Source organism: Rhinolophus ferrumequinum, chromosome 6 (genome assembly GCF_004115265.2).
Source record: "Rhinolophus ferrumequinum isolate MPI-CBG mRhiFer1 chromosome 6, mRhiFer1_v1.p, whole genome shotgun sequence".
In the NCBI taxonomy this organism is placed as follows: domain Eukaryota; kingdom Metazoa; phylum Chordata; class Mammalia; order Chiroptera; family Rhinolophidae; genus Rhinolophus; species Rhinolophus ferrumequinum.
Genome location: NC_046289.1, coordinates 33,334,698 through 33,361,047, shown reverse-complemented (window position 1 = coordinate 33,361,047; position 26,350 = coordinate 33,334,698). Strand labels below are relative to the sequence as shown.

General features: G+C 38.3%; 2 protein-coding genes across 3 annotated transcripts in view; both read left to right on the top strand.

Moving 5' to 3' along the window:
* SNAPC1 (small nuclear RNA activating complex polypeptide 1) overlaps positions 1–13,965 on the top strand; it is a 30,230-nt gene extending 16,265 nt beyond the window's left edge. Inside the window, exons 9-11 of one of the 2 annotated variants that reach the window (XR_004423309.1) lie at positions 7,599–7,697; positions 10,017–11,491; positions 11,727–13,965. Coding sequence is in view for 1 of the 2 variants with exons in the window: in XM_033109472.1 (XP_032965363.1) it covers positions 7,599–7,697; positions 10,017–10,069 (152 nt within the window). In the remaining variant the exon portion in view is untranslated. Of the gene's footprint in view, positions 1–7,598; positions 7,698–10,016 lie in introns of both variants that reach the window. The other variant, XM_033109472.1, reaches the window with a different exon arrangement.
* A 9,669-nt stretch (positions 13,966–23,634) lies between these two features.
* Positions 23,635–26,350, top strand: part of SYT16 (synaptotagmin 16) — a 221,021-nt gene continuing 218,305 nt past the window's right edge. The window contains exon 1 of the mRNA XM_033106917.1: positions 23,635–23,751. Coding sequence (XP_032962808.1) covers positions 23,739–23,751 — 13 coding nt within the window. The 5' untranslated portion in view covers positions 23,635–23,738. The remainder of the gene's footprint in view (positions 23,752–26,350) is intronic.

Sequence of the window (26,350 nt, the reverse complement as noted above, 5' to 3'; positions counted from 1 at the left end):
AGATGGCTTCACTGGGAATTCTAGCAAATGTTTAAAAAGGAATAGGGTCAATCCTGTTCTTTCAGAAAACAAGAGGGAACACTTTCCAGCTTATGGACCTTACAGGAAAAGAAAACTAAAGACCAATATCCCTCATGAACATAAACATAAAAATCCTTTGAAAATGTTAGCAAATTGATTCCAACAATATATTACAAGAACAATTATAATAGGATAGACTAGGGTTTATCCCAGGAATATAAGGCATCATTCACCATATTAGCAGAATAAAGGAGAAAAACTATAATCTCAATATACGTAGACAAAATGTTTGACAAAATTCAGCATCTATGATTTTAAAAAATGAGCAAATTAGGCTTAGAAGAGAACTTCCTCATCCTGATAAAGGACTTCTATTAAAAACTACAGCTAACATCCTACTTAATGGTGAAATAATACTTGCCCCCTAAAATTGGGAACAATGCCCGCTCTCATTGCTCTTCTTATACATCGTATTAGGGGTCCTAGCTATTGAAGTAAGGCAAAAAAAGGAATTAATAGACATTGAGATTGGAAAGGAAGAAATAATACTGTTTGCTTGGAAATGAAATGATTTTTTACACAGAAAATCTCAAAGAAATGTACATAATAGCTACCAGAACTAATAAGTGGGTTTAGCAAGGTTACAAAGTTCAGGGTTAGTATTTTTTTATAGTAACAGTGAATAATTAGAAATTGAGATTTTAGAAAACCTACAGTAATACCAGACACAAATTACTTTGCTATATAGGTAACAAAATATATGTAGGCCTGAAAACTATTAAAAAAGAAATTAAAACAGACTTAAATAAATGGAGAGACATATGGTCTTCATGGATTAGAAGACCCAATATTGTTAAAATGTCAACTAATCTTATATTGTTCTCTAGATTAAATGCAGTCCCAATAAAAATATCCCAACAGGGTTATTTAGTGTAAATTAACACACTGATTCTTAAGTATATATGGAAATTCAAAGAAACTAGAGTACCCAGAACAGTTTTGAAAAATAACTATAAAGTTTCAGAAATCAAGACAGTGTGTTTGCTATCTGCAAAATAATAGACACACAAATCAATGGAAAAGAATAGAGAATTTAGAAAAAGAGCCACACATGTATGGCTATTTATTTTCTATAAAGGCGCAAAGGCAATTCAATGGAGAAAGGATAGTCTTTAGTAAATTATGCTGATACGTTTTTATATCCATATGCAAAAAAACAGATCCTTGACTCATGCCTCCCATCATATACAAAAATTAATTCAAAGTGGATCGTGGATCTAAATATAAAACCTAAAACTTGTGGAAAAAAACATAGAAAATGATCTTGGTTTGGACAAATATTTTTTATATGTAACATAGAAAACACAAGCCATAAAAGAAAAAATATTGGTAAATTGGACTTGCTCAAAATTAAAATTCATTGGAAGACACTGTTAAGAAGATGAAAAAATAAGCTATACACTGGAAAAAATATTTGCACAATGCAAACCTGATAGAGGTCTCATATCCAAAATATATAAAGAATTCTCAAAACTTAGTAAATAAACAACCCAATTGAAAAATGGGTAGGTAAAATATTTGAACAGACACTTCAAGGAAAATATGTGGATGACAAATAAACACATGAAAAAAACTCAACATCTTTATTTATCAGGGAAATGCAAGTTAAAACCACAGTGACATTCTATTCCCTGTCAGAATGGCTGCAAAAGCCAAAAAATACAATGACAAAAGCTGATGAGGATGCAGAACAATTGGAACCTTCATATATTTCCAGTGGGAATCCAGAATGGTACAGTCACTTTGGAAAACTGTTTGGCAGTTTCTAATAAAGTTATACGTATACTTACTGTATGACCCAGCAGTCCTACTCCTTGGTATTTACCTGAGAGAAATGAAAACATATATTCATACAAAAATTTGTATGCAAAAGTTTATCGTGGTTTTATTCATAATTGAAAAATGCCAATAGCCGAAATATCTTCAGCTGGTCATTGGATAAATAAACTGGTATAACCGTACAGTGGAATACTACTCAGCAATAAATGAACTGCTTGAGACACTGTAATGACATGGATGAATCTCATGCATTGTGCTAAGTGAACGAAGCTAGACACAAAAGGAACATACTGTATGATTCCATTTGTGAGACATTCTGGAAAAGGAAAACCTGTAGGGACAGAAACTGGATCATTGGTTGCTGGGAAGTGGGGGTTGAGGAAGGTGTTGACTGCAAAAGAGCACAAGGGAAGGTTCTGGAGTGCCAGAACTTGACTGTATTGCTTGCAGTGGTGATTGCCAACTAGGCATTTGTCTAAATTCCTAGATCTGCACATTAAAAATGTTGCATTTTATTATATATTATTAATAGTTCAACAGAGGCCATGAGGAAAAGATTGATTAGTTTGATTATAATTAAAAAAATAACATCTGGTAGATTAAAATGTTTTTTTCTAAGGTATCAAAGATACTTAGGTTTAGAAATCTGCACAAACATTTTTTATTAATTAACCTCACTTCGTACAAGTGCAGCAGAGAGGAAAGCTGGTTAAGATGCTTTAATGTTAAACACCTGAAAAACAAATTTATTTGTTTGTTTTTTATGTGGTTGAGGAACAAAGGAGGAGCAAGTGTAAGACAGTAAAGAAATTAAATGAAAGTTCCTTTCCATCTTAAATGTTTGACAGGTGTAATTTATGAAATAGCACTTTCTTCACTAGTTATATTTTATTACTTAATGTAGTTACCTAAAACATTTTCATAAACTCTGAAATGAACTTTTAAGGACAGGTTCTTGAGCACATCTGAGATTTGTTACTGAATTGACCTAGGCATGTTAGGGAGGATTTAACCTATGAGAAAGAAAACATACTAAAACATAATCTGAATTCAGATCTTCAATCATAACTATTCCAGCCAACCAGCTCTGCAGCTCAGAAGGTATCGTAAGTACTGTGAAGCAGAAGTAATTTGTTCTATTCCTCAGTAAAGATCCAGGTGCTTACTTCATGGTTTCTCTTTAATTAAAAGTTTATTTCATTAAGGCGAAAAGGTATTTTTGATTTCATAGTTTTTTCAAAAAAGCAAAAGATGTTGCAAAACTATTTGTAGCACATACGATAATGTTAAAATTACTAATTTTAGGTGAGCTCTTATAAATTAGTAAGAAAAAAGCCACCGTCTAGTAGAAAAATGGGCTTAGGACATGAAGTGGCAGTTTACAAAGTACAGGCAGTCGATGTGCATATAAAGATATTTAATTTCATTAATAATTAAAGAGGTAAATTAAAACGTGATTCTTATATAGTTTATTAGATTGGAAAAGATTAAAGATAACTGAATATCCATTGATGGTGAAAGTGTGAGGAGATAAAATCTGAATTGAAGGGGGGGTGTAAATTGGCACAGCCTTTTATTTATTTATTTATTTATTAGTGTCAGGTGCACAAGACAAAGTAATACTTAGACGTTTATCATTTATATCCCTCACACTGTGTGAACCCCTCTCCCCCCATCACTATCCCTCTGACATCACACACAGCCATTACATTTCCACTGTCTATTCCTAATGCTGTACTGCGCTTCTTGTAAGTATATACATACATATATATATATATATACATATATAAACTTGTAGTTGACGTTCATTATTGTTCAGCTTCAGCTTCAGGTGTACAGTGCAGTGGCACAGCCTTTCTATAGAGCAGTTTGGAATCATCTGTCACTTTTAAACATACTGCCTTTTATTTTTGTTTATTTATTTACTTAAGATTTTATTGGGGAAAGGGAACAGGACTTTATTGGGGAACAGTGTGTACTTCCTTTTAACTTAGCAATTCAATTGTTAGGAGTTTATCCTTTGCAAGTGACAAAACATACAGGACCTTCATTATAGGGTTATTTGAAATGGCAAAAACTGTAAACAACTCAGTTTTTTATGTATAACATTAAAAATTGGGAACATAAAATTATTGTCAGTCCATAGAAAGGAATATTTTGCAGTGATTAAAGCTGGAAAAACTTATATGTATGTTGACCTGAAAATATATCCAAAATATATCGATACATTGCTTAGTGAAAATATTTTTTTAAAGAAGAATATGATTCCATTTCTGTTTAGGTTGGTGCAAAAGTAATTGTGGTTTAAAAGGTTAAAAATAATTGCAAAAACTGCAATTACTTTTGCACCAACCTAATAATAAAAATATGTGTGGGCACTAACGTGTGTCATTGAAGAAATCTAGAAGCATATTAAGTACAAACAGTAGTTAATTCTAAGGGATGGGATCATGAGAAATTTCTAAGTCTATAAATTTCTGTAACGTTTGAATTTTGTGATAAGCACTCTACTTGTATTAGTCTATGGAATTATTGTTACATTTTTTTTTTTTATCTTTGGAGTTTTCCTGAGTAGGAATAAATGTAACAATAATTCCATAGTCTAATACAAGTTGAGTGATTGGCAAAATAGTTGGAAGTATAGAGTGAGGGGTCCATTTTTCCTGGAGTATTAAGGGTGTGTTGAAAAGTTACTGTTAATGTAAAAAAATATGTTGACCAGGCCTTAAATGTGGAACCCCAAATTTTTTACTTTATTTGATAGGAAGAGGTGTCATCTAAAACTTCTGAGCAAGAAAGTGGTAGGACCAGTTTTCTTTGAAGAAAACAGGAACACTAAGTAAAAGGCTGTACCGGGGTGTAATGAGTATCTGGCCAGTTGGTTCATAGGAATTAGACAAGCAGACTAACAGATATGAGAGCCAATGTATAGCTGTAGGTAACCAAATATAAAGGCTGATGCAGAGGGATGAGACAAGGATGCCTAATGCCTAAGCAATGGAGGGAATGTTGAGGCATTTAATAGAAGCAGGGATCGCAGGATGAAGATTTCGTTTGGCGGGAGGAGTTTGCTCCAGTCTGCCTTTCCAGGCTCAGTTCCTCTAATAGCTATGTAGCTATAAATAGGTGCTCAGTATATTGATTGGATTTACCTAAGTTTGTTTTATTTAAGCTTTGGTTATATCTGTTCATCATTTTGAGAATATAACATGCACTTTTCTGGACGGGCGTCAGTAAGAGTAATGATATGATGGTGAAGACGACAGCAGTTATTAATTATGTAACATTTATTATCTGCCAAACTTTTTTCACATGTGTAACGTCACCTAGCTAATAAATAGAGCTAAGACTTGACTGGTGGTCTGTCTGAATCCAAGCCTGAATCTTGAGCAGCTATAATTACTGTATCTCAGGTAATTGGAAATGGGGACCTGCAGCTCAAATTAGACATGCCCTCAAGCAAGTTGTATTTTAGGTGCATGTTTAGTAATCATTTGTTTGGAGATTGACCAATAGTCTATTACAATAGTTGCATCCCACACCATTAGCTTTGAGCATAATAAACTATCTCCCTGACATCTCCTGGGGAATTAGTTTTGGTGGATAACGGAGGTTAATGATTTAAGTGTCAAAATTTTGCTTTTTAAAAGTTTAATTATTCTGGTTGATATCTTTCTAAAACATGTTTTATCCTTTATGTGCTTTTTTCTATAATGTGCATTTATCATTTTGAATAATTAGAAAAATACTGAAATGTTTCTTATGCTCTCCTATTTTCTAGAACAGTGTATTATTCTGAACATAATTTAATTTTTTCTTTATGACTCAGAGTTTTCATGAGCATAGTTTACTGGGTTTTATAAAATAATGATCCTATCAGGAAATACCCTCAATGTGTGGGGCAGATACTTAGGTCTTCACGCTGCAGTTCTTATGTCAGCTCTTATGTCTTATTTTTAAAAAATAGTTTTTCTGTCATATTTGTTGTGGTGGTTGTCTTCTTTCTTTTCTCAGTGTGCAGGCTTTTAGCAATTTATTTTTGCCCTTTTGCTGCTTCTTAACTGTAATGATTTAAGAAACTGGTTGACCATTTTAGTTTTCTGTAAAATAAATGTGATTAGGTTCTGGATAAAGGCGTGAGGAACATATCTGTGGCTGAAATTCATGAGCTCTATTTAATTTGTGGACTTTGCGATAAATATCCTAAAGTTTTTGTACTCACTTCTTGGTTCCTGGCTGCATGACAGAGGGGTGAAGCATTGTATTTGTTTTTAAGAGCTTTTGGAGAATGTTGCTTTTCAATTTTTAAGACTATTCATTTAATGTAGAAATACGAGATCTCTAAAGTGTAGTTAATCATCACGTGACTAGATGGTTTGTTTCTGAGCTGCCAGTTTTGAACTCAGAAATTCTTCCCTTGACATTGTTGGATAGATTCTGTTATGTTGTAAATGTGGATTTAAAAAAATCATTAATAATTGATATGGATGGACATGGCTAAAAGATTGTGAGGAACAATATTAGTAATTTTGGGTAGATCATATTGATTATAAATTTGTGATCAATTGAAAAATTTTATAGATTCAAAGTCTGAAAAAATGTGATTAGATATGGAAAGAGATTTTCCTAAAAGATTGTCATCTTAAAAATCATGTAAAAATTATAATATGTAGGACTTGAAAATAAAGGTAAAATTCTATTGTAATGACTTAATGGGAAATTGGTATTATTTTATGAAGTTTGAGTTGTGTTTAAAATGGAAAGTTATGGCTGTAATTTACTCAACTCCATCTTTGAGCAATTTCTTCATTCTGTAAAATGTGCACCCCATTAAGATCCAGCATACATGTGTTCAGAACAGAAAGCTTAAACTCGTTTTCATTTAATTTCTTGCCTCCTGTGCTGACAAGTACTTGTTAACATATGTGCTGTGAAGCATTGCGTTATAAAATAGTTGAAACCATATTTAATCATTTAATAAATATTTAGTGAGGCCCTACTATATGCCAGACACTTTCCTAAGTGCTGGAGTACCTCATCTTAAACCAGAAATCTATCCTTGTGAATCTTACATTCTAGTGGGAAGAGGCCAAGACTATAAAGAAATAAATTCTATCAGGTGGGAGAAGTGTTATGGAGATGACTAAGCAGCATACACAATAAAGAGTGACTGTGTTGGGGGTTGCTGTTGGGACATGGAAGTTACGTGCTCAATGAGACCTGATATGACAATGGTATGTGATAAATTTTTTAGGATATTTTAGGATATTTTTTCAGGCAGCAGAAGGTTGATGTAGAAAACCTCCAGTGATTTGGAAAATGAAAAGTCAATGGCAACTTATGATTAGAGAGATATATTTTACAGAGCATGTGTGGTGATAAAGTGTGTCTTCACTCTAAAACAAGGCTGTAACTTTAAAATTACGTTTGTGATTAATTAATAAAGTTGAAGTAACACACATGATTACTCCCTGATGTCAGCAGATATAACCTGTGCTATGTATGATAAAGATTCAATGAGATATCAGTTTGGCTAATTTTGTTTCCTCCCCTTTCCTCCATTTTCTTTACTTTAATGGAAGACATATACTTTAAAATGCGTATTTCTGCTTATCATTACAATTTTAGCTTCTGAAATCTAATTTTTATGCTGTAATAATGGCATTATTTGTGTAAAAGTTTTTCTTAAATATTAGCATCCTCTGTTTTCATATAAAATTATTTTCATCCATTTCTAGATGACACACAGAATATACATAAGGAAGATAAATGTTTAAGTCTGAGTATGCCTGTAATTACAGAAGAGGACGAGGAGAACAAAAGTTACAGTGAAACAGGTACAGATGAAATTATGTCAAACTACTGAAGGAAAGCTATGCTCATAGAACATCAAGGTTTAGAACCCTTGAAGAACGTGATGGTTGGCTGTGAGCTCTTGTGATGTTTTTATCTTTGGCACGTTGGAGAACCTTAGTATTAATCATACCATTAATCAAGACACTTAAAAGTAGTAATTGGTAATCCATCAATGATAATGAATATAATGTGTATTAAAATAATGCCTGATGACTTTTTTTTTCATTTGGGCTGTATATTCATTCGGCAAGCATTTATTGAGTGCCTATTGTGTATCAAGCACTAACTAGGTACAGAAATATAAAAATATATGCTGCAAGAATTTAAGAACCATTTTATTTTAATCACAGTGGTTATAGATCTGAGCATAGTGACTGGTCCATAATGGACCTAAGTAAATATTTGTTGAATGAGTCATATCAGTCTGTGTCCCAAAGAACTTTATAGTTTATTGTGGGAGAAAAACAAGCCAGTGCATTATGGTAAAGAGGAACAGGGTGCTATAGAAGCATATAGAAGACAAAGAATAGACAATTAAAAGAGAGTATTTCTTCAGAAATTTGAGTGCTTCTGTGGTTTGCTTATGTCAGCATAAAACAATCCTTTATAATCTGTTGGTGAGTTTCAGACCATAGTTTCTCTCTAGTCCTGCTTGTTGGCTTTTACTGTTTGCAAACTATTAATCACATACATAAACCTTTATGGCTAGCTGGCAAGCTTGTGATTCTTAAAAATTTGGTTCTCATTAAATGTACATATGCGCATAGTTTAACAATTCAAATAATTTTGTAATACTCATTATAAGAAACCAGTCTTCTGACTCTGACTCCCATTGCTTACTCTCTAGAGACAACCACTTTTAACTCTTTATTAATTGTGGTATTTACCTCTGGGTCTCTCAATAACATGTCATATGTCATAACATGAAATATTGTCATTTCTTCATATTTCAATTCTATTGATTATCTATTGACTTCCCACTGAGGAAGTCGAGGATTTTGTTCTTTTATATTCTTCACCTCCCATCCCAAGCACATGTATGCTTCCCAGCCCCTGCTCTCCAAATATAATTATTATTTTAGTTGTATTGGTAGTCAGCATTTACACAACATTATCGGCAGCAGGGCCTTGTAATATACTATGATTCTTCCTTAATCTGTACATTTGTTTTCCCTAGAGTTTAATAACTTTTTTTGCCTTATTTATTTATTTCTTTTGTGTACTTATCACGGATTTATCCCCAGACTCTTCCTCAGTCATGTAAATCTCCTCTTAGGCATTTTATCAGTTTCTCCTTTTTAAAGAAGTCTCTTCCAGACCGTGACCGCTTTACTCTGGACAGTTCTCATGGCTGGTTGCATGCTGTCCTGGCTGCTGCTCTCTTCTAGGAATCTCTCTTCTTTCTCTTAACTTTTCCTTTGTCTTTGCTCATTCCTTGTCCTGTCACTCTGCTTTTGTTTTTCATTGGTGGGGAATGTTTCTTTTCTGTACACCTTTCATAATCTCCATGTTTTTCTATCTTCTATTATTTTCTTTGGTTTTAATGACTAGTAACTGTTAGGTTCACAACTATTTCTCAATGGACACTTATTTGCATGTTGGTTCTGGAATCTGGTATGGTAGCCAAAAAGATGTATGGTCCTAGTGTTTTGGGTTAATTTTCAGGTTAACCTGAAATGAAATTGAAATCTTAGGCATTTTATCTCTCTTAGCACTGTCCTAGGTACCTTTCAGATCTGGCACATGGGGTCCATGCTTATTATAGGGAGAACATACCAAAGAAACAACTTCAAAGTAGCTTACTACTGTGTTTCCCCGAAAATAAGGCCTAGCCAGGCCATCAGCTCTAATGCGTCTTTTGGAGCAAAACTTAATATAACACCCAGTCTTATTTTACTATAATAGTGAAATTATTTTACTATAATAGTACAATAAGACAGGGTCTTATATAATATAATATATAATATAATGTAGTATAATATAATAACACTGGGTCTTATATTAATTTTTGCTCCAAAAGACGCATTAGAGCTGATGGTCCTGCTAGGTCTTATTTTCGGGGAAACACTGTATTAAGTAGGATTTAGGATGACTAGGGTGTACATTAGTAAATTTTCAACAGCACTATCATTTTGAAGAAGAAAATCACGTTATGTCAGGTTTAAGATTTCTTATTGGAGCTTTGCTGCGATGCCATTCTTATTTAATACCAATTAAACATCTATATAGTTTAAATGTATGTTAGCAGCTAAGTATTACTTTTTTAAGGCCTGACAGACTTCTTATTTTTATGTCTTTAGAGTTCACTGCACCCAAGAGGAAAAGAAAACACAGAACAAAGAGCTTGGTGTAGAGTTCTGAATTTTGAGCTTTCTGAAGAAGAAAAGATTTTATGTTTTGTGTATTGAACAGGAAGGTTGCCAGTATTAAAAATAATTCTTCTGGGAAACTGTAGGTTATTTTTTTTTGAAATGGTAATACTTTAACATACTTCTAGAATAAAAATACAAAAAATTAGAGTAAGAATTTGCTCTGAAATTTAATTTTAACATTTTTCTTTTGTGAAAGCCGCATAGAGATAAAATTTAGATTCAGAATGTTACAGAAATAATTCTGCCTTGTTGCACCCAAGAGAAATAAATACCTACCACCCCCCCACACACAAAAGAAATAATCCTGTTTTTTGCAGATTATTATTATTTCCTACAACTTCCTGTGATATTATACTATGTTAGTACAGTTGTGGTAATATTAACTATTGTATTTAAAATCTTTTTTTCTTGAAATACTTAATGTTTATTACATGTAAATGGCTATTTTGTATCTGGTAATGGTTTTGTTTATGATGTGTATTAACTATTTTATATTGTATGTCTAAGTGCACTAAAGTTTTTGCCTTATTTGCTTTGTTTTTTAGTATATGAAACATACATGGGTAGTAACTTCTGTGATTAATAACTTAGGAAGCTCAGTTTCTACTTCTGCAAGCAATTAAATATTCTTTGGTGCTTATTGTAAAGCTCCCTTTGGCCTAACATTTATGTATGTATCCATTCTGTTTGTATATGTATAGATATATGTATACATCTGTCCATATCTATATCTCTATATATTTTATAGTATGATTAGTAAAATACATTAAGTACAACATTACTGATTATTTCTAGTAAAACCTTTAAGAGTGGTAATGTAAATTCCAGAATGTGTCTATGGTACAGAATCGTTGGTACTCAGAAAAAAATTTTATAGCTTCCTGGATGTGCCTCTCTGTTAATTTCTCATTTGAGACATTTAAATGGAGGTTGTCTGTGCCATGTTGTTTGAATTGCTGCCATCTCCATATCATATGGTTGACTCAGCCTGTCTTACAGTATACTCCGTGCTGTTTTCCAGCATTGTTAATTCAGGAATTCTGCAGATGTCTTGTGAGTGACATTGTGTGATATCTAGAATCTTTCGAAATCAAAATCCTGACACTAGCCCAACTAAAACTTCCATTTATGACAGTCTATGTCATCACACTAACTACTAAACAAAATTGTTTCCCATGACTGACTTCAGATGTTTCTGGTAATAGATGGGGCAGTTTTTGTAATGTGGACATTGGCAGAGCTTCTGGGATTTAAATATTCTAGGGTTGAGCCACTCAGAGGTATGGGTCCATTATTGGCCACTTGTATAGCAAGTTATTTGCTAGAACTTGTCTCATCATTAAAGTCTAGAAACACTTTACAGATTACACAGTGAGTTGCCCTCTATTTTTTTTTTTGTAACAGTACTTATGATATACAGTGGTACCTCGGTTTTCGAACGTAATCCATTCCAGAAGACCGTTCGAGTTCTGAAACGTTCGCAAACAGCCGACAGCTAGGCCTCAGGATCTTGCACTCAGCAGAAGCTGCGTGACGTGTTCGACTTGCGAGGCATGTTCGAGAACCGAAGCATTTACTTACGGGTTTACGGTGTTTGTAAACCGAAATGTTCGTCAACAGAGACGTTCGAAAACCAAGGTACTACTGTACAAGGTATCATTTCATTGTACAATGAAGAAACTGTACCTCAGGATGGTAAATGCCTTGCTCACATTCACAACATTAGTAAATGGTGCATCTGAGGATACAAATGCAGGGCTCTCTGGCCCATAATTTCAGTGTCATTTTATATAAGCCAACAGAAATGGAAATCCAGACAGATACTCTTGACTGCAACCAATAAAGCCCTATTTCAAAATGGCTTAAACAAGAAGGAAAGTATTTTATAACCAGTTGAATCTCAGTGTGGGGTGGCTCTGGGTTATATATATCTGGGTTATATCATTTCAATGATGGCTTCATACATTCAGGTTTGGGTCCGTAGCGAAAGCTTTTTATTAGTGCAGGGAACTGTTTACCAGCCAAATTCCTAGATGCTAGCCAAGGACCAACCTTGCAAGCAAGCGTTTCTAAGGTAGCAGTCTCAGACCTACTATGTTACATCTTTTCTGCACAGGTGGGTTCATTTCATTTTTCACTATTTCGAACAATGTTGTGTTGACCTTTGTGTGTATACCTTGGCTTACTTATGTTAGTGTTTCTGTTGGATAAATCTACATGTGAATTTGCTTATCAAAGAGTATGTGTTTAAAATTTTGATATTTATTGCCAAATTGGACTCCAGAAAGACTGCCCGTTTACATTCTTACTAACAGTATTTGCGAGGGACTCTCCCCACCTCCATTACACTGGTTATCATTCTTTATAATCATTGTCAATTGAATGCAGCCTGGATCTTAAGAACAGAAAATGTAGAAAGATAAAAGTAGCAAAACTGTACTAAGCAGATGTGAGTTGTTACTGGTTACGTCTGACAGAGTGCAGTGCTTTAGCCGATAGCAAGTTTTTCATGAATATATTCTGCAGATAGGGGGTGAATCACTTGATGGAAATGAAACTTATTGAACAGAGTTCAAATGGAAAATATTTGTATTTTAACAGTGGGTTTTCAGAATTAAAATGTGGTGTCCAAACACTCGTTACTTACTAAATTAAGCTATTTGTATGTTCAACTTAATTACAATAAAATGTACCAAGTCCTAAATACATTATTTTAATATTAAATATTTACTAAATTAATGATTTGTAAGGGAAAAGGCATTGTGGTCATGTTTATAAACCTGAGCTGTGTTTTAAACGATACCTCTACTTTCAGAAATCATAATATATGAAAGTATTATTCAAAGTCGAGAATTGGAATTATACTGGTTTTAATGCTACATGCCAGGTTTACTTGGAGGATCTAAAAAACCATGAATAAAAGAAGTGGGACCATAAGGAAAATGAGTATGGATGACTATTAGGAGAATATTTTTCACTTTGAAATTAAAATGTTAATTTATTTCTTCAGAAGGAAAGTACCCTGGAAATGTGCAGTTCTGTATGAGAAATCTTACTGTGTTGTCTTTGTTTCCTTTTCTGGTACTGATAAAAGTTTATGTTGTTGTGAGCACACCTAAGATCCAGTCTGGGTTTATAACCCCTATCTGTTAATGCTTCAAAGGTTTTCTAATTGTGAGTAGACATATTCAATGTGGGGAAACACTCCCAATCTCTTCAACTTCAGTTAAAGTGCGTGTTCCCTGAAACAGACACAGTTGTACCAGCTGCAAGGTGTTTTCTACTGCCGAAGGAGGACTAATGGTCCAACTTTTAGGCAAAGATTTTGTCTTCTATGGGGATTTCCACAACAGTGTTACAGGGAAATTCATTAAAAATGCATGTATCTAAGTGTTTTGAATACTTGTAATTTTCTCACCTAGAAACTAAGAAGTTAAAAATTTGTATCCTAGTTTTGCCACTGATTCATTGTGCATCCTTAAAGAATTCATTTCTTTTCAAATCTTTTCTCAGCTGTAAATTCAAGATAATACAGAAGATTTTACTGAGTTGTCAGAAGTATTAAGAATGCATAATGCTTTGAAAATGCAAAGATATGAATACTAAACTTCAAAAGAATTGCCGCTGAAAAGTGTAAGCTTTTAATATACACTTGGAACCCAAGGAAACCGGAGTGATTATTAGTGCTTAATGTGATTTTTGAGGTGATTTTCTTATGTCATAATAATTAAAAGGTTGTGCGTTTACACAGAAACTCAGATTGACAGGAGACAAAGCTCTTATGGCTCAATCAACAACCTAAGGAGCACCTGGTTTCTTTTTTCCAACTTGAATTAGTTATAATATATATCCTCTTCCTAATAGCCTATTTTGGTTATGACAAAAAGATTCACACGTATATGGAGAGAGAAAATATCTTTAATTGAGGTATCTTTAAAAATGAGCTTTATGACCTGAATATTACTTTTGTTTTGACATAAAGAGCCTAGGAAAATATGCAGAGTTATTAATGCCTTCCCATTTTACCCTTGATTCTTGAATTAAATTAGAGTTTGAAGAAGGCTTGCTTTTTAAATGGCATTGAGAAGACTCTGTGGGTGCTTAACTATTCACATTTTCATTTATCTTTTGAACAGCTATGTAGTAATTTTCATAGCAAATTTTTTAAATTCCCTGTGTTAAAGTAAATGTCAGTGCCCTACTTAGGCTGTGTAACCCCTTTTTATGTGGTATGTTTTATGCCTTAACCGTTTAGTTTAATGTGCTGTACATTGCAGGTCTGGATGTTTTCTTTTTAAGGTAAGTTTGGACAGATTCCTTGAGATTGCAAGGAACAAAAGCACGTTATCTTAAATGCTGGAGGCTTATTTTAAGAATACAAAGGTGAATGTCTCAGAGGCATAGCTTCTTGGGAAAAAAAATAGATCTTTGTCATGTAATGAATACAGCAGCTCAGGTGGCTCGGTTGTGTCCTCATCTTCAAATGGATGTCCACTGCTATATAGTCACAATATACATATTCATGTGTTTTCCAGTATCTCTGCACATTTCTCCCTCTGCTACTCATACTCTCCCTGAAAGAGGTTGGATTGATTCTTCTAGTTATTATATAATGCAAAAGAGAGTCCCCTGATTGGGCACCGATTATTGGGTCATTCTAGCCTCCCAAAGGATGGCTGCCCTTAACTAAGGCATAGATTCGTGGAACAATCAACTGTGGCCAGTGTAGCAGGATCACAAGCTACAGGGCACAGCAAATTATGTGGAAGAACCCAACACTCGCAGCTTAGAAGTTGTGAGCAGGACAGGCCTTTGGAATCTCATGGATTTTTCAGTCCAATCATGATTGGATTAAAATGATAATGTCAATATTGCAACCTCGAAGTAATCACGTAGTGGCAAAAATATTCACTTGACAAACAGCAGCATTGCACAGTGGTTAAGAGAAATTGCTCAGGGGCCAGACTGAGGTTTGCTCTGGGGTTACCATGTAATAAGTTAGTGGTGTATATCCTTCACTCAATATACACCACTAAAACCCCCTTCTGTCCTTTGTGAGACTGTTATATATGAGGTGTGATCAAAATAATATGGTGAATGTTGAAAAAAATTTATTACAGTAAAAGGCATATTGCCATTAATTCCCCTCAAAATACTCCCCCTTGCTTCAAACACAACTTATCCCATCGTTCTTGCCACTTTCTAAAGCAGTTCTGGAAGTCCTCTTTCGTGAGTGTCTTTAGTTGGGCTGTCATGGCTGTCTGAATGACCTGAACCATTTTGACTTTGGGGAAGAGTCAGAAGTTGCATGGTGCCAGATCCGGTGAATAAGGTGGATGAAGACACACCGTGATGTTTTTATTTGACAGAAATTGCTGTACCAGAAGCGCAGTGTGATACGGAGCGTTGCAATGATGGAAGATGAGACCGTTCGCCCATTTTTCAGGCTGTTTTCTACGCATATCATTTCTTAAATGCTCTAATAAGCCTTTATAATATTCAAAGTTAACCATAGTGTTCCTGGGTACAAACTCAGCTCTCACAATTCCATCAAGGTCAAAAAACATAATTACATATTGAAGATCCCTGCTTTTCTGTTGGATGGCACTCAGCAGCGGCATTCACCATATATTTTTATCACATCTCTTATTTTACTTCTACATATTATTAATCTCAGTATACAATTTTATTCTTGCTTTAGACCAAAGAAATACAAAAATTACCCACATATGAACCTTTCTAGTGCTCATGCAAATCTATGTTTGCCTTTTGGAATAATTTTCCTTTAGTCTGAAGAATTTCTTTTAATACTAATTTCTTGTAGCTTAGCTCTGTGGGAAACAAATTCTGTCAGCTTTTGTTTGTCTGAAAATGTCTTTATTTCACCTTCATGTTGAAAGATACGTTTGCTGGATTTAAAATTCTAGGTTGACAGCTGTTTCTCTCTCAGTACTTTAAAACTGTTTCATTGTCTTCAGCCTTCATTGTTTCTGATGAGAAGTTAGTTTTCATTCTTGCTGTTGTTCCCTTATATATGTTGTGCCCTTTTTCACTGGATGCTTTTTAGATTTTTTTCTTTATTTTTGGTTTTTAGCAGTTTGATACGTGCCTATTGTGGTTTATTCTCTCAGCCAATCTTACGTGTTTTTCTGCAGTGGTCTTACTTTTTTTTTTTTTTTTTAAAGATTTCATTGGAGAAGGGGAACAGGACTTTATTGGGGTACAGTGTGTACTTCCCAGCCTTTTTTCCAAGTCAAGTTGTTGTCCTTTTAATCTTAGTTGTGGAGGGTGCCATTCAGCTTCAAGTTGTTGTCCTTTCAGTCTTAGTTGTGGAGGACGCAGCTCATCTCCAGGTCCAGTTGCCGTTTTCTAGTTGCAGGGGGCACAGCCCACCATCCCTTGCAGGAGTTGAACGAGCCATTCGGGAGCTCAGCGGCAGCTCAGCTCAAGGTGCCGTGTTCGATCTTAGTTGCAGGGGGCGGAGCCCACCATCCCTTGCGGGACTCGAGGAGTTGAACCGGCAACCTTGTGGTTGAGAGCCCACTGGCCCATGTGGGAATCGAACCAGCAGCCTTCAGAGTTAGGAGGATGGAGCTCTAACCGCCTGAGCCACTGGGCTGGCCCCCTTCTCTTTCTAAGACTCCAATTACATATGTGTTCACTACGCGACACTGTCCCACAGGTCACTGTGACTTTTTTCCCCCTAATACTTTTTGTGCTTCAGATTTGATAATTCCTTTTGAGTTCAATCTCACAAATCTTTTCTTCTCATTTTTCAAACCTGCTGTTAATCTCATCCAATAACGTAAAATTTAGATGTAGGAGTTTTCAATTTTAGGATGTCCCTTGGTTCTTTTTCATGGTTTTCATATCTCTGCTGAAATTTTCCATTTCCTTACCCATTATATACGTCTTTTACTACAGATTGTTTAATATACTTATCGAGTTATTTTGAAGTCTTTGCTAGTCCCGACATTGGGATCATCAGAGTATGTGTTTCTCTTGGCTGATGTTGTCACGCAGCAGTCTCGCCGACTGTCCCCTCGTACCTTTCCCTAAGGAAAGAAGAGTCTGTGAGACTGCCTTCTTGGGACTTCACTTCATCTTTATGTTTACACCTCATGTCTCTCTGTCCGGTCCCCAAAAGCTCTCCCATTTAGCTCAACAAAGTTTTATCATGAGAGACTTATCCCCAGGAGGGTACACACCTTAAATAAGTCATCATAGGACTTTCTGCTCCGGCTGTTTGCAGGCGGGGATAATTGGATTAAATCACCTTTGTGATATGATGGGTGAGTTTCACAGACGGTAGATAAGATAATTTTCACTCCCTTGTATAATCAATAAAAGCCACCAGTCGGCCTGATTTTGCGCTCCAGTCTTTCATGACTGTGAGACCCTTGGCCTTCTGAGATTCAACTGCATTAAGTCTGTTTCTGTCTTTCTTGAAACTTAGCCTAAAGCCGCCCCTTCTCGTTCCCTCACTGCCTGAGTTGCGCTGGACGCGACAGGCTGATTTTTTTTTCTATTGACTATGGGTCACATTTTCCCATTTCTTTCCTTGTCTAGGAATTTTTATTGTATGATGATACATATTAGAGGCACTGGATTCTGTTATCTTCCTCTGAAGAGTGTTGCATGTTCTAGGAGGTAGTTAGATTACTGACTGAACATCTTGAACTTGCGGATGTTTGATTTGTAGGCCTTGTTACTGTGTTTCCCTGAAAATAAGACCTAGCAGGACCATCGGCTCTAATGCATCTTTTGTAGCAAAAAATATAAGACCCCGTCTTCTTTTATATTACATTATATAAGACCTGGTCTTATAGTAAAAGAAGACCGGGTCTTATATTAATTTTTGCTCTAAAAAATGCATTAGAGTCGATGGTCTGGCTAGGTCTTATTTTTGGGGAAACACAGTAGCTGGATCTATTTTGGTTTTTGTCCTTAGTTTTACAAAAAATATCTTAGTCATGGTATGAAGCCCTTATTTCTAAGGGTGTGGCCCTTAAGTTTTAATGGAAAACCTAGTTATTGCCACATTACTCTGTCCTGGCAGGGCTTGAACTATGAACTCAGGAGACCCCTGAGTGGGCAGATGCTGAAATATCTGCTCAGCACTTTCAGCTCTACAGTTCACCTGCCCTGGAGATGAGTGGAGTTCTTGTCCTGCTTACAGCCTAAGATCTGAGGGGGTTTTACACCCACATTTTTGGGTTGTCCTCTCTGTAATTACTGATTTCAGGGATTTCCCATCTTGATTTCCAACCACCCTCATAGCCCAAACTCCGTTGTTTGACTCTTCGGGTGAGTAAGACTCAGGCTTCTTGCCTGAGTTCTGCCTGCCCTGTTGCATGGACAGGGACATGCACTCGGGGTGAAGTTGTGTGAACACGGATCTCTCCTGTCAAGGGTTGCATCCCCTATAGTTTTTATTGCAGAAAGGAATGAGACCATAGCTTCCTGGGTATCCAGAAGTTACTGAGCCTTCTTCACTGGATTTGTGCCCTGAGTGTCTCCTAGGTTGCCCAGACTCCACTTAGTATTCTTTGGGAGTTTATTAATTCATTTAAGTCACCCAAGTGCTATGTGATCATAATTTAGTATCATACTAACCTAATGGTTTGAAAGAAGTTGGAAAAGCTTGATTTGTTTTTTATCATAATCCATGTCGTATTTGAATGTTCTGAAGTATTTGAGTTGGGAAGCTTAGGACAGATATAAATAGAGACTGAATAAAAATCAAATGCAAGTTTTACACAAAATAATAAAACTTTTTTTTATCAGGATACATGCACAAATCGTAGTTAAAATAAGTTTTCTATTTTCACCTACTCTAACAGAGACAAAGCAATAGCTCTTTCAACCAAAAATAGTCTCCATGGTGACACAGACCCACTCAGTGTGTGGCTTCAGTCCCTCACCCTTCTCTGTCCTCATTTCTTGTTTATAGGCAGAGCGTTGATAAAGTCAACAGGATGTGGTCCTAGGCCAATCGTCAGAGCCTATACAGTTGGTACTTTCCAAGCAGTATGTAGAAGAGGTATTTGTCTTATGGAAATGACCTCAAGCAGTGTCGATGATGATATTTGAATCACAATCATGGCAAACAATAAGTCAGAAGAGTCCTGCAATAATTATAAATTACCTTGTTAAAACATTTTATTTTATTTAAAAAAGTTTTTGTTGTTTTAAATTCATTTTTCAATTACAGTTGACATACAATATTAGTTCCAGATGTACAACATAGTGATTAGACATTTAATAACTTATGAAATGATCATCCTGATAAGTCTAGTACCCTGATAAGTTATTACAGTATTATTGACTGTATTCCCTATGCTGTACTTTACATCCCCACGACTATTTTTATAACTGGCAATTTGTACTTCTTAATCCTTTTCACCCAACTCCCAACCCCCCCTCCCATCTGGCTACTGTCAATTTGTACCTTAACTAAAGTATTTTATAAGCAATTGCTCAGTCCTGTTCTTTCTCTGTCCTGACCCCTTTATGTATATACAGCCCCCAAAGCTAATGTTCTCCTAGACCATTTGAGCTTGTCTTGTTTGCCATCTTCAACGTCTCCAGGCCATGGGCCCCTCCACATTCTCTCAGTCCCTCCGCAGTCCTGCTGTGGCTTCAGTTACCCTTTTAACCCCCCTGAGCCTGTGGCTGGCTGTCTCGACAACACAGTGACTTAGAATTCCTCCTCATTTTAGCCTTCCCTTAAGTCTCATCTCCTTCCATTACCTGTCTGACCCAGTGATGATGGAGAAAGCTTCCACATGGCCACCTTGCAACCTGTGCTCCTGAGGTCTAATTCCAGGTGGGCCCTCACTGCTGGAAGTCCTCTAGTATTTATCCTTGGATTCCCCTTGCCTTCCTAATGGAGGCAGCTTAAATCCTTTCCCACTGTCTTACTCAAGTCCTCAACTCCATCTCTGCTCCATGCCTTCTTGGCAACTAAGCATCGTCCTACATTACAGAGAACTTGGGGACCACATAGCATGCCTGCATTCTCTCAACTTCCTTCTTCCAACCACAAAATCCTTTTGCGTCATCACTCTCTTTTTCTCAAGTTTCTGAGACTGCAAATAAGTCTTTCTCTCCAAAGTGAAACTCTGCCTGTGCTGTCAATGCCAGCCAGTCTTCCATCCAACGCCCATTCCTGCCTCTCTCTATTTTAGATACTTCCCCTCCGATAGCTCCTTCTCTCCCTCATAACCACTAGAATCCTAGCTTGATACTGACTTATGTATTTTTCATTCCTGTTATGTAATTTCATTTACCATGTGGGCCTCCTTGGCATTTCCCTGTCTCTAACTAGATCCTGGCATCTACATCTACAGCCTTAGTTTGTGTAGAGAACCAAAGGAGTCCAAATCTCAGCTTTCGAATTTTAAAAGCTAAGGTCCCCATAAGATACAAAGATTTGCAAGAGTATGCAGAATCTATTAAGAGTCAGTTTTCCAGCCCTTACAAAATAGACTCCATAGAGAGAGGAAGTGTTGTAAAGGAGAGCAGTGAGGTGACATTCTACGAGGGGGTATGAGAAGACAAGAGAAGACATTGCTAGTGTGCCCAACAGTCCTTCCCTACCTCCTACCCCCTTCTTCCTTGCTGGAAGAATCCACCTCATGTCATAGAAGCTGAAAATAGCAGACACTTGCTTTCCCAGGTTTCCTTGCAACTAGAATTGTGGAGGAGGCTTTTGAGGGCTTTTACAAAGATCGTCTTCCCTAATATAGAGATGAAAAAGAATACCCCCTCCCCTGACTTTTGGAATGTTGTCCTGTGAAGCTATGAGGTTTTGTGCTGCAGCAAGCATGTTGTGACTATGGTGTGTGTGTGTGCGTGGGGGGAGGGGACTGCTGCTGACAAATTGAGGATGGCAGAATAGGAAGATGGACATTGCTGAATCTTCACGGACATTGTTGAGATGCAAAACCAGCCATGGGACCACTCACCTTTGTATTCTTTGTTATATGTGATAAGATGTTCTTAACGGTTTAGGCCACCCCCATGCAGGTACATGTAGTTGAAAACATCCCATATCCACTCCTTCCACTCCTTTTCTTAGACATAATTTCTACTGCCAAGGATGAGGGGGATGATAAAATTTCTATATAAGTTGGGGAAATGGAGAACTAATGGGACCTTTGTCTCACATCATATTAAACACCCTATTTGTTGGCAGAGTTCCGCTTCGCTACCATGTAAGGGAATTATAAGAAAGGAATGGTTGTTTGGCTTGTTAGAAAAGGCCTGAGACTCCACAGATTTCCCTAGAATGGCATGGGCTGTGTTTCCACTTGATAGCAATAGGACAGTCAAGGAGAAAAAAATCAGACTTGGAGAGGCTTTGGGTGTCAGCGAGAGAGCAGAGCTGTGGGTGCTGCCCTCAGGACTGATAGTGATCCACCACTGAGGAGGTGTGATGTGCTCTGAAGTCCAGACAGGAGCGGCCCATCACAGTGGGAGACAGATACCTCCTCACATCACTGATGCTATTCAACCCTTTCCTCCAAAATGGGACGCAACCCCAAGAAAAGTGGGGAGAAAACATCTGAATTGCCTGGGATAAAACCTGAATGGATGGAGGTTACCCTGAACTGACTAAAATCAAACTTCCTAACAACAGGTAGAATGGGGACTTGGGCCAGAAAGTTAATTTAGTTACAGAAAAGTGATTTTTTTTCCCTTTTATATACTTGAATATGGGATAGAAATATCTTTCCTGCTGAACAATCCTCTAAAAAAACAAACAAACCCCCCAGTCTTACCTCAATCCTGCTCTCCCCTGAAGCTCTCCAGTCCCCTTTCATTCCCTTCCTTGCAAAACTTTTTGAGAGGATTATCTATACCTGGCACCTCCAGCTCTTTGAAATCTACTTACTCCTTCATATCTGACATCAGCTCCAGGTTAATCAACTTGCTATCTAACAGATCAGTCATTCAGAATATACTTATTGGAGTTTGACTTAGTCAGTTTTCCTCTTTCTGACTTAGAAAAATAGGTTTGATTAATGAATAAAGAGCCTCACAAATGTTCTACGGACCCTTCAAATGAGTCCAATCCCAACTCACCATCTTCCCCCTCAAACTAGCTTAACCTCCTGATTTCTGAGCGACAAATAGGTTCAAAGGTGCAGGCTCATCTTTAGTTCTTTTTTTCTCTTTTCCTGTCTACCCCACTGAAAATCTTTTTGCTTTGGGGCCTGCTGCAGAGGGTTGGTGTGAGAGAAACGGGGCAGATCTCTGTGGTTGTTAACTAAGTGGTGCTTCAGAATCACCTATATTAAACTCACAAAGATTAAAAACAACAAGCAACTGATGAGCCTCGGTCCCACTCCAGATGTCCTGACTCTGGATGTGGAGCCCACTCAGAATACCCACACCTCCCTCATCTGTGCCCTGTGGCCTCATCAGAAGGGATGCCTGTGTTGTTCTCTGGGTGATTCCTGTGTCTGCTTGGCCAAATGGGAGCTACTTCTGACCCTGCCTCCCTCCAGGTCTTCTCAGTGTCCAGCCCCCGGGCTGGGATAGCCCCACTGATTGGGTTGAATGTGCTTCACCAGGGCATCAAACAGACTCTATCTGTAAGAAGTAAACAGACTGCCATATGCTTTAGGGCACATGTTTGAGCCATTTGATGTTTTACATAAAGAATCTGGGATCTCATGGACCATTCCCCTGACATACCAAGAACCCATCAGAAATTGGTTTCTGGACTTAAAGAAGATAGATGTATTCAACTTTCACAGACAGCTTCGACTCAGAGCAGCTCTGAAACAGGAACCGCCTGTGAGGCACAAAATCGACTGGCTCACTCATTCAGGCTGATCCACGGACTCCAGCGTCCAGCCGCAATGGTTTGCCAGGGGTCATCTGTCAATTTAGTTGCTCATCCAGTCTGCATCCAATCAGTTAGTTGGTCTTCCATTCATTTATTCACGCAGGCCTCCAGTCATATTCTCATCCACCCAGCAGATATTTACTGAGAGCCTACTATGCGCTATTTTCCCACTGGAGACAAAACAGGTGGTAACATGAGGGGCACAGGACCCTTGGAACCTACTGGGAAGGTATGTTGGGCGGATTTCCCAGGAGTCCCTGTGCACTGGAGGGTTAATGTCCCGCACCTGGCTAGGCGTTGCCTCCTACTCTCAACTCTTTTCCATGTTTTGCTCGGTTCCATCTGGGGTTGAGCGTTGAGTCTTGTGTCCCAAGCCACAGGTAGGAAGCTCAAGGCATGGATGAGGTGGAAACTGAAAAAGGTGACAGGAAAACAAGAATGTAGCAGGGAATATAGGGGAAAGGTAGTCTGGAGAGGTGCCCTGGCCTGGCCAAGAGCTTGTTTCCAAGTTGCTGCATTCATTGTCTTGGGGGAGGGGAAGAGAGAGGAGTGGAGAGCGTGAGGATGCCGCGAGGCGGGGAGCGGAGGGTCAGCCGCCGGGCGCGGTAGTTCAGCGGGCTCTGCAGCGGACTCGGCTTTAGGGCCCCCGCTGGGCGGCGGGGCGGGAGGCAGCGGCGGGGGCGCGCGGCGGGAGGGGCTGTGCGCAGCGCGGCCCCCGAGCGCGCGGGGCCTGGAGAGGAGCGCGCCGCAGGCTGGGCTCCGCGCAGGGTCCCCCAGCCCCTGGTCAGACCATGGCGACTGACAGTAAGTGCGCTGGGGCGGTGGAGGCCCCGGGTGGGAGGCCGCGGGGCCCAAGGGTGGGAAGTTCTCCTCTTTCCGACGCCTGTGTTTATGCCGGGCTCGCGGGACCAGCGGCCAGGGCCCCCCTTCACCCCCGGGAGGGCCCTTGCCCCTCTGCCCATCGCCCCTTGCTACTAGGCAGGACTTGAGAGGCGCAGGTGGTCCTGGCAGCCAGCTCGGGAGGGATGTGGCAGAAGGGGGCGTCCGCTCCGCTGGGCGCGGAGATGGAGGGGACGCTGCGTTGCCATGGGGCAGCGGGGCCTGTCATCGCAGCCCTTCGGGGGCAGTGCCCTCAGGCCCAGAGACAGCCTTTCAGGAACCTTGTGAGTTCAAGGTTCGCCTTGAGTTCTGGGTTGGATTTGCGCACTTGCCTTCTGGGGATCAGGGTGGCTGCTCTGTGGCCTCACTCGAGCCATATTCCCAACGGGCAGCTGAGGGCTGGCCAGAGACCACATCTAGTTAATATGGACAGTGAATGCCATTAGCTCCTGTTTGTCAGGTAAAAACGACTGAATGAAAGTGTTGGAAGGCTTTGGGTTGGCCTGCTTTTGGCATCTTGGCACCACTGCTCTATTGGCTCAGTGCTTCTGGAAATGGAGTCACGTCTATGAGAGCTGGTTAAGTTAGATGCATGGGAAGCTAGATACGTACTAGTGGAGCCTCAAAGGGAAATCAGAGTAAAAGCACCAGTCACACCTGCTGCATACTGAGCATGTGGAAGGTGCTGGGTTCAAAGTCTCTAGCACACACGTGGCATGTGTTAGAGTCTCACTGAATGAATGATTGGTGTACTGGTTAGAGACACCTTTTGGTAGGCATTTTTGAGAGGAGAAAAGGGACAAAGATAGGGGTCAACATTTTTGCAATAATTTATTATTATTTTTCTTTTAAAACAAGTATTTTCCCAGCCAGGAACACAGCTTTGGTATGGTGCGGAGAACATGGGTTTTTGTAGTCAAATAGACCTGTATTTTAAAGCTCTGAAAGTCACTGGAAGTAGAACCGTGGCAAGTGTCCTCTGGTTCTTTATCTTTCAAGTCAGGACAAAGCTGTACGTCTCTTGCACAGAGATGGGCACACGGGTGGCCTTCAGTAAAGGATGGTGACCGTCCCCCTCCTGCTTTGCCATCATTTTATGGGTGGATATACCAACATGTTTCCCCCTTGTTAAATTAAATTAATGTAGATCAGGTGTTTATAATAAAATCAGTGACTCTGGGCCAAGGCTCCCTTTTTCTCTGCTGATTCATAAAAAAGTATAGTCTGCCTTATTATTATTTTTTTGTCTAGGAAAAGAAATAACAGATTTAAGCAACAAAATAAAACTCAACAAAGAGGAAGATAATTAGATTCACCTATTCTTGTATTTAAGAAAAACAAAGGCAAAGAGACTCGGAGTATCCATGGGCGTAATACAGCGGGACAGTGTTCTAGCATTCATTTTCCTATGTTTTGGGAAAAGATGATACCTTTGGTTTCTTAGAAAACAATTGTCCATGCTCTGTCCCAATTTATTTAGATAATTGTTTCTTCTACTTCCTTACATTGGTATATTCAACTCTACTGGAGAATCAAACTTTATCTCATTGGTTTTGTTTGTTTTGGGAAAAAATTATGATAATATTCAACCAGCTTAGCTCTGGAGCTGATTTTCAGGCTCAATCTTAATTATGTTCATTCTCAGCTGGGATGGAGCTGGAACTCGGAAAGGTTTCCAGAGTGTAGGGTATAATTAGTTCATATTTGTTCTCATTCAGAAGTAATGAGAGAGACTTACCTATGTGTCCCTACTATGGAAACGAAGAGAAGGGAAGTATTGTCAGCCAGTGTCTTGAAAAATTCTCCACAAATCTTGACCAGGTCTGTACCTGAAAGTCCCTCAGTCCTCTTATAGAGAGTGCACAGGTGACCCTGGAACTGTAGAGCCCAGGGCTCCTCTACCACATAGTTTTTTGATTAGCTCTGGGTCTCAGCCCAACTGCATTTGAATTACTCCTCCAAGAGCTTTACAAATATGCTGGCATTAGTATTTTTTGTATTTCAGTAAGTCTTAGACACTAATGTGCATCACAGTCACCTGGAGTATTTATTAAAAACAGATGGCCAAGCCCCACCCCCCAGAATCTCTGATTCAGTAAGTCTGGGCTTTAGCTTGAGAATTGACATTTCTAACAAGTTCCCTGTCCTCCTCCTTACCTCTTTGTAGGTGAGGGAATGACAGGTGAGAGGCAGGCAGTATCACAGAGTGACGATCACTTCTTTGCGGTCCTGTCCTGTCTCTGTGCAACGAGTACTTGGCCTCATTAATATATATCAAAGCTGGGCACGGTGTTGCCCTGGGCTATAGCTGACTGCTTTCTCCATTTTTCTCCTCCAAGAAATTTCCCATGAGAGAAAAATTGGTTCTAAAGCCAGGCAAAATCTGACTCCTCGACTCCAGTCGTTTCTGGAAGGGATCCAGAAGGACCTTCTTTATGAATGTGGTATGTAAATGTATATAAGATACACAGATATTTTTAAAATATTTGCCTGGGAACTTATAACATTTACCAAAAAGAATGTA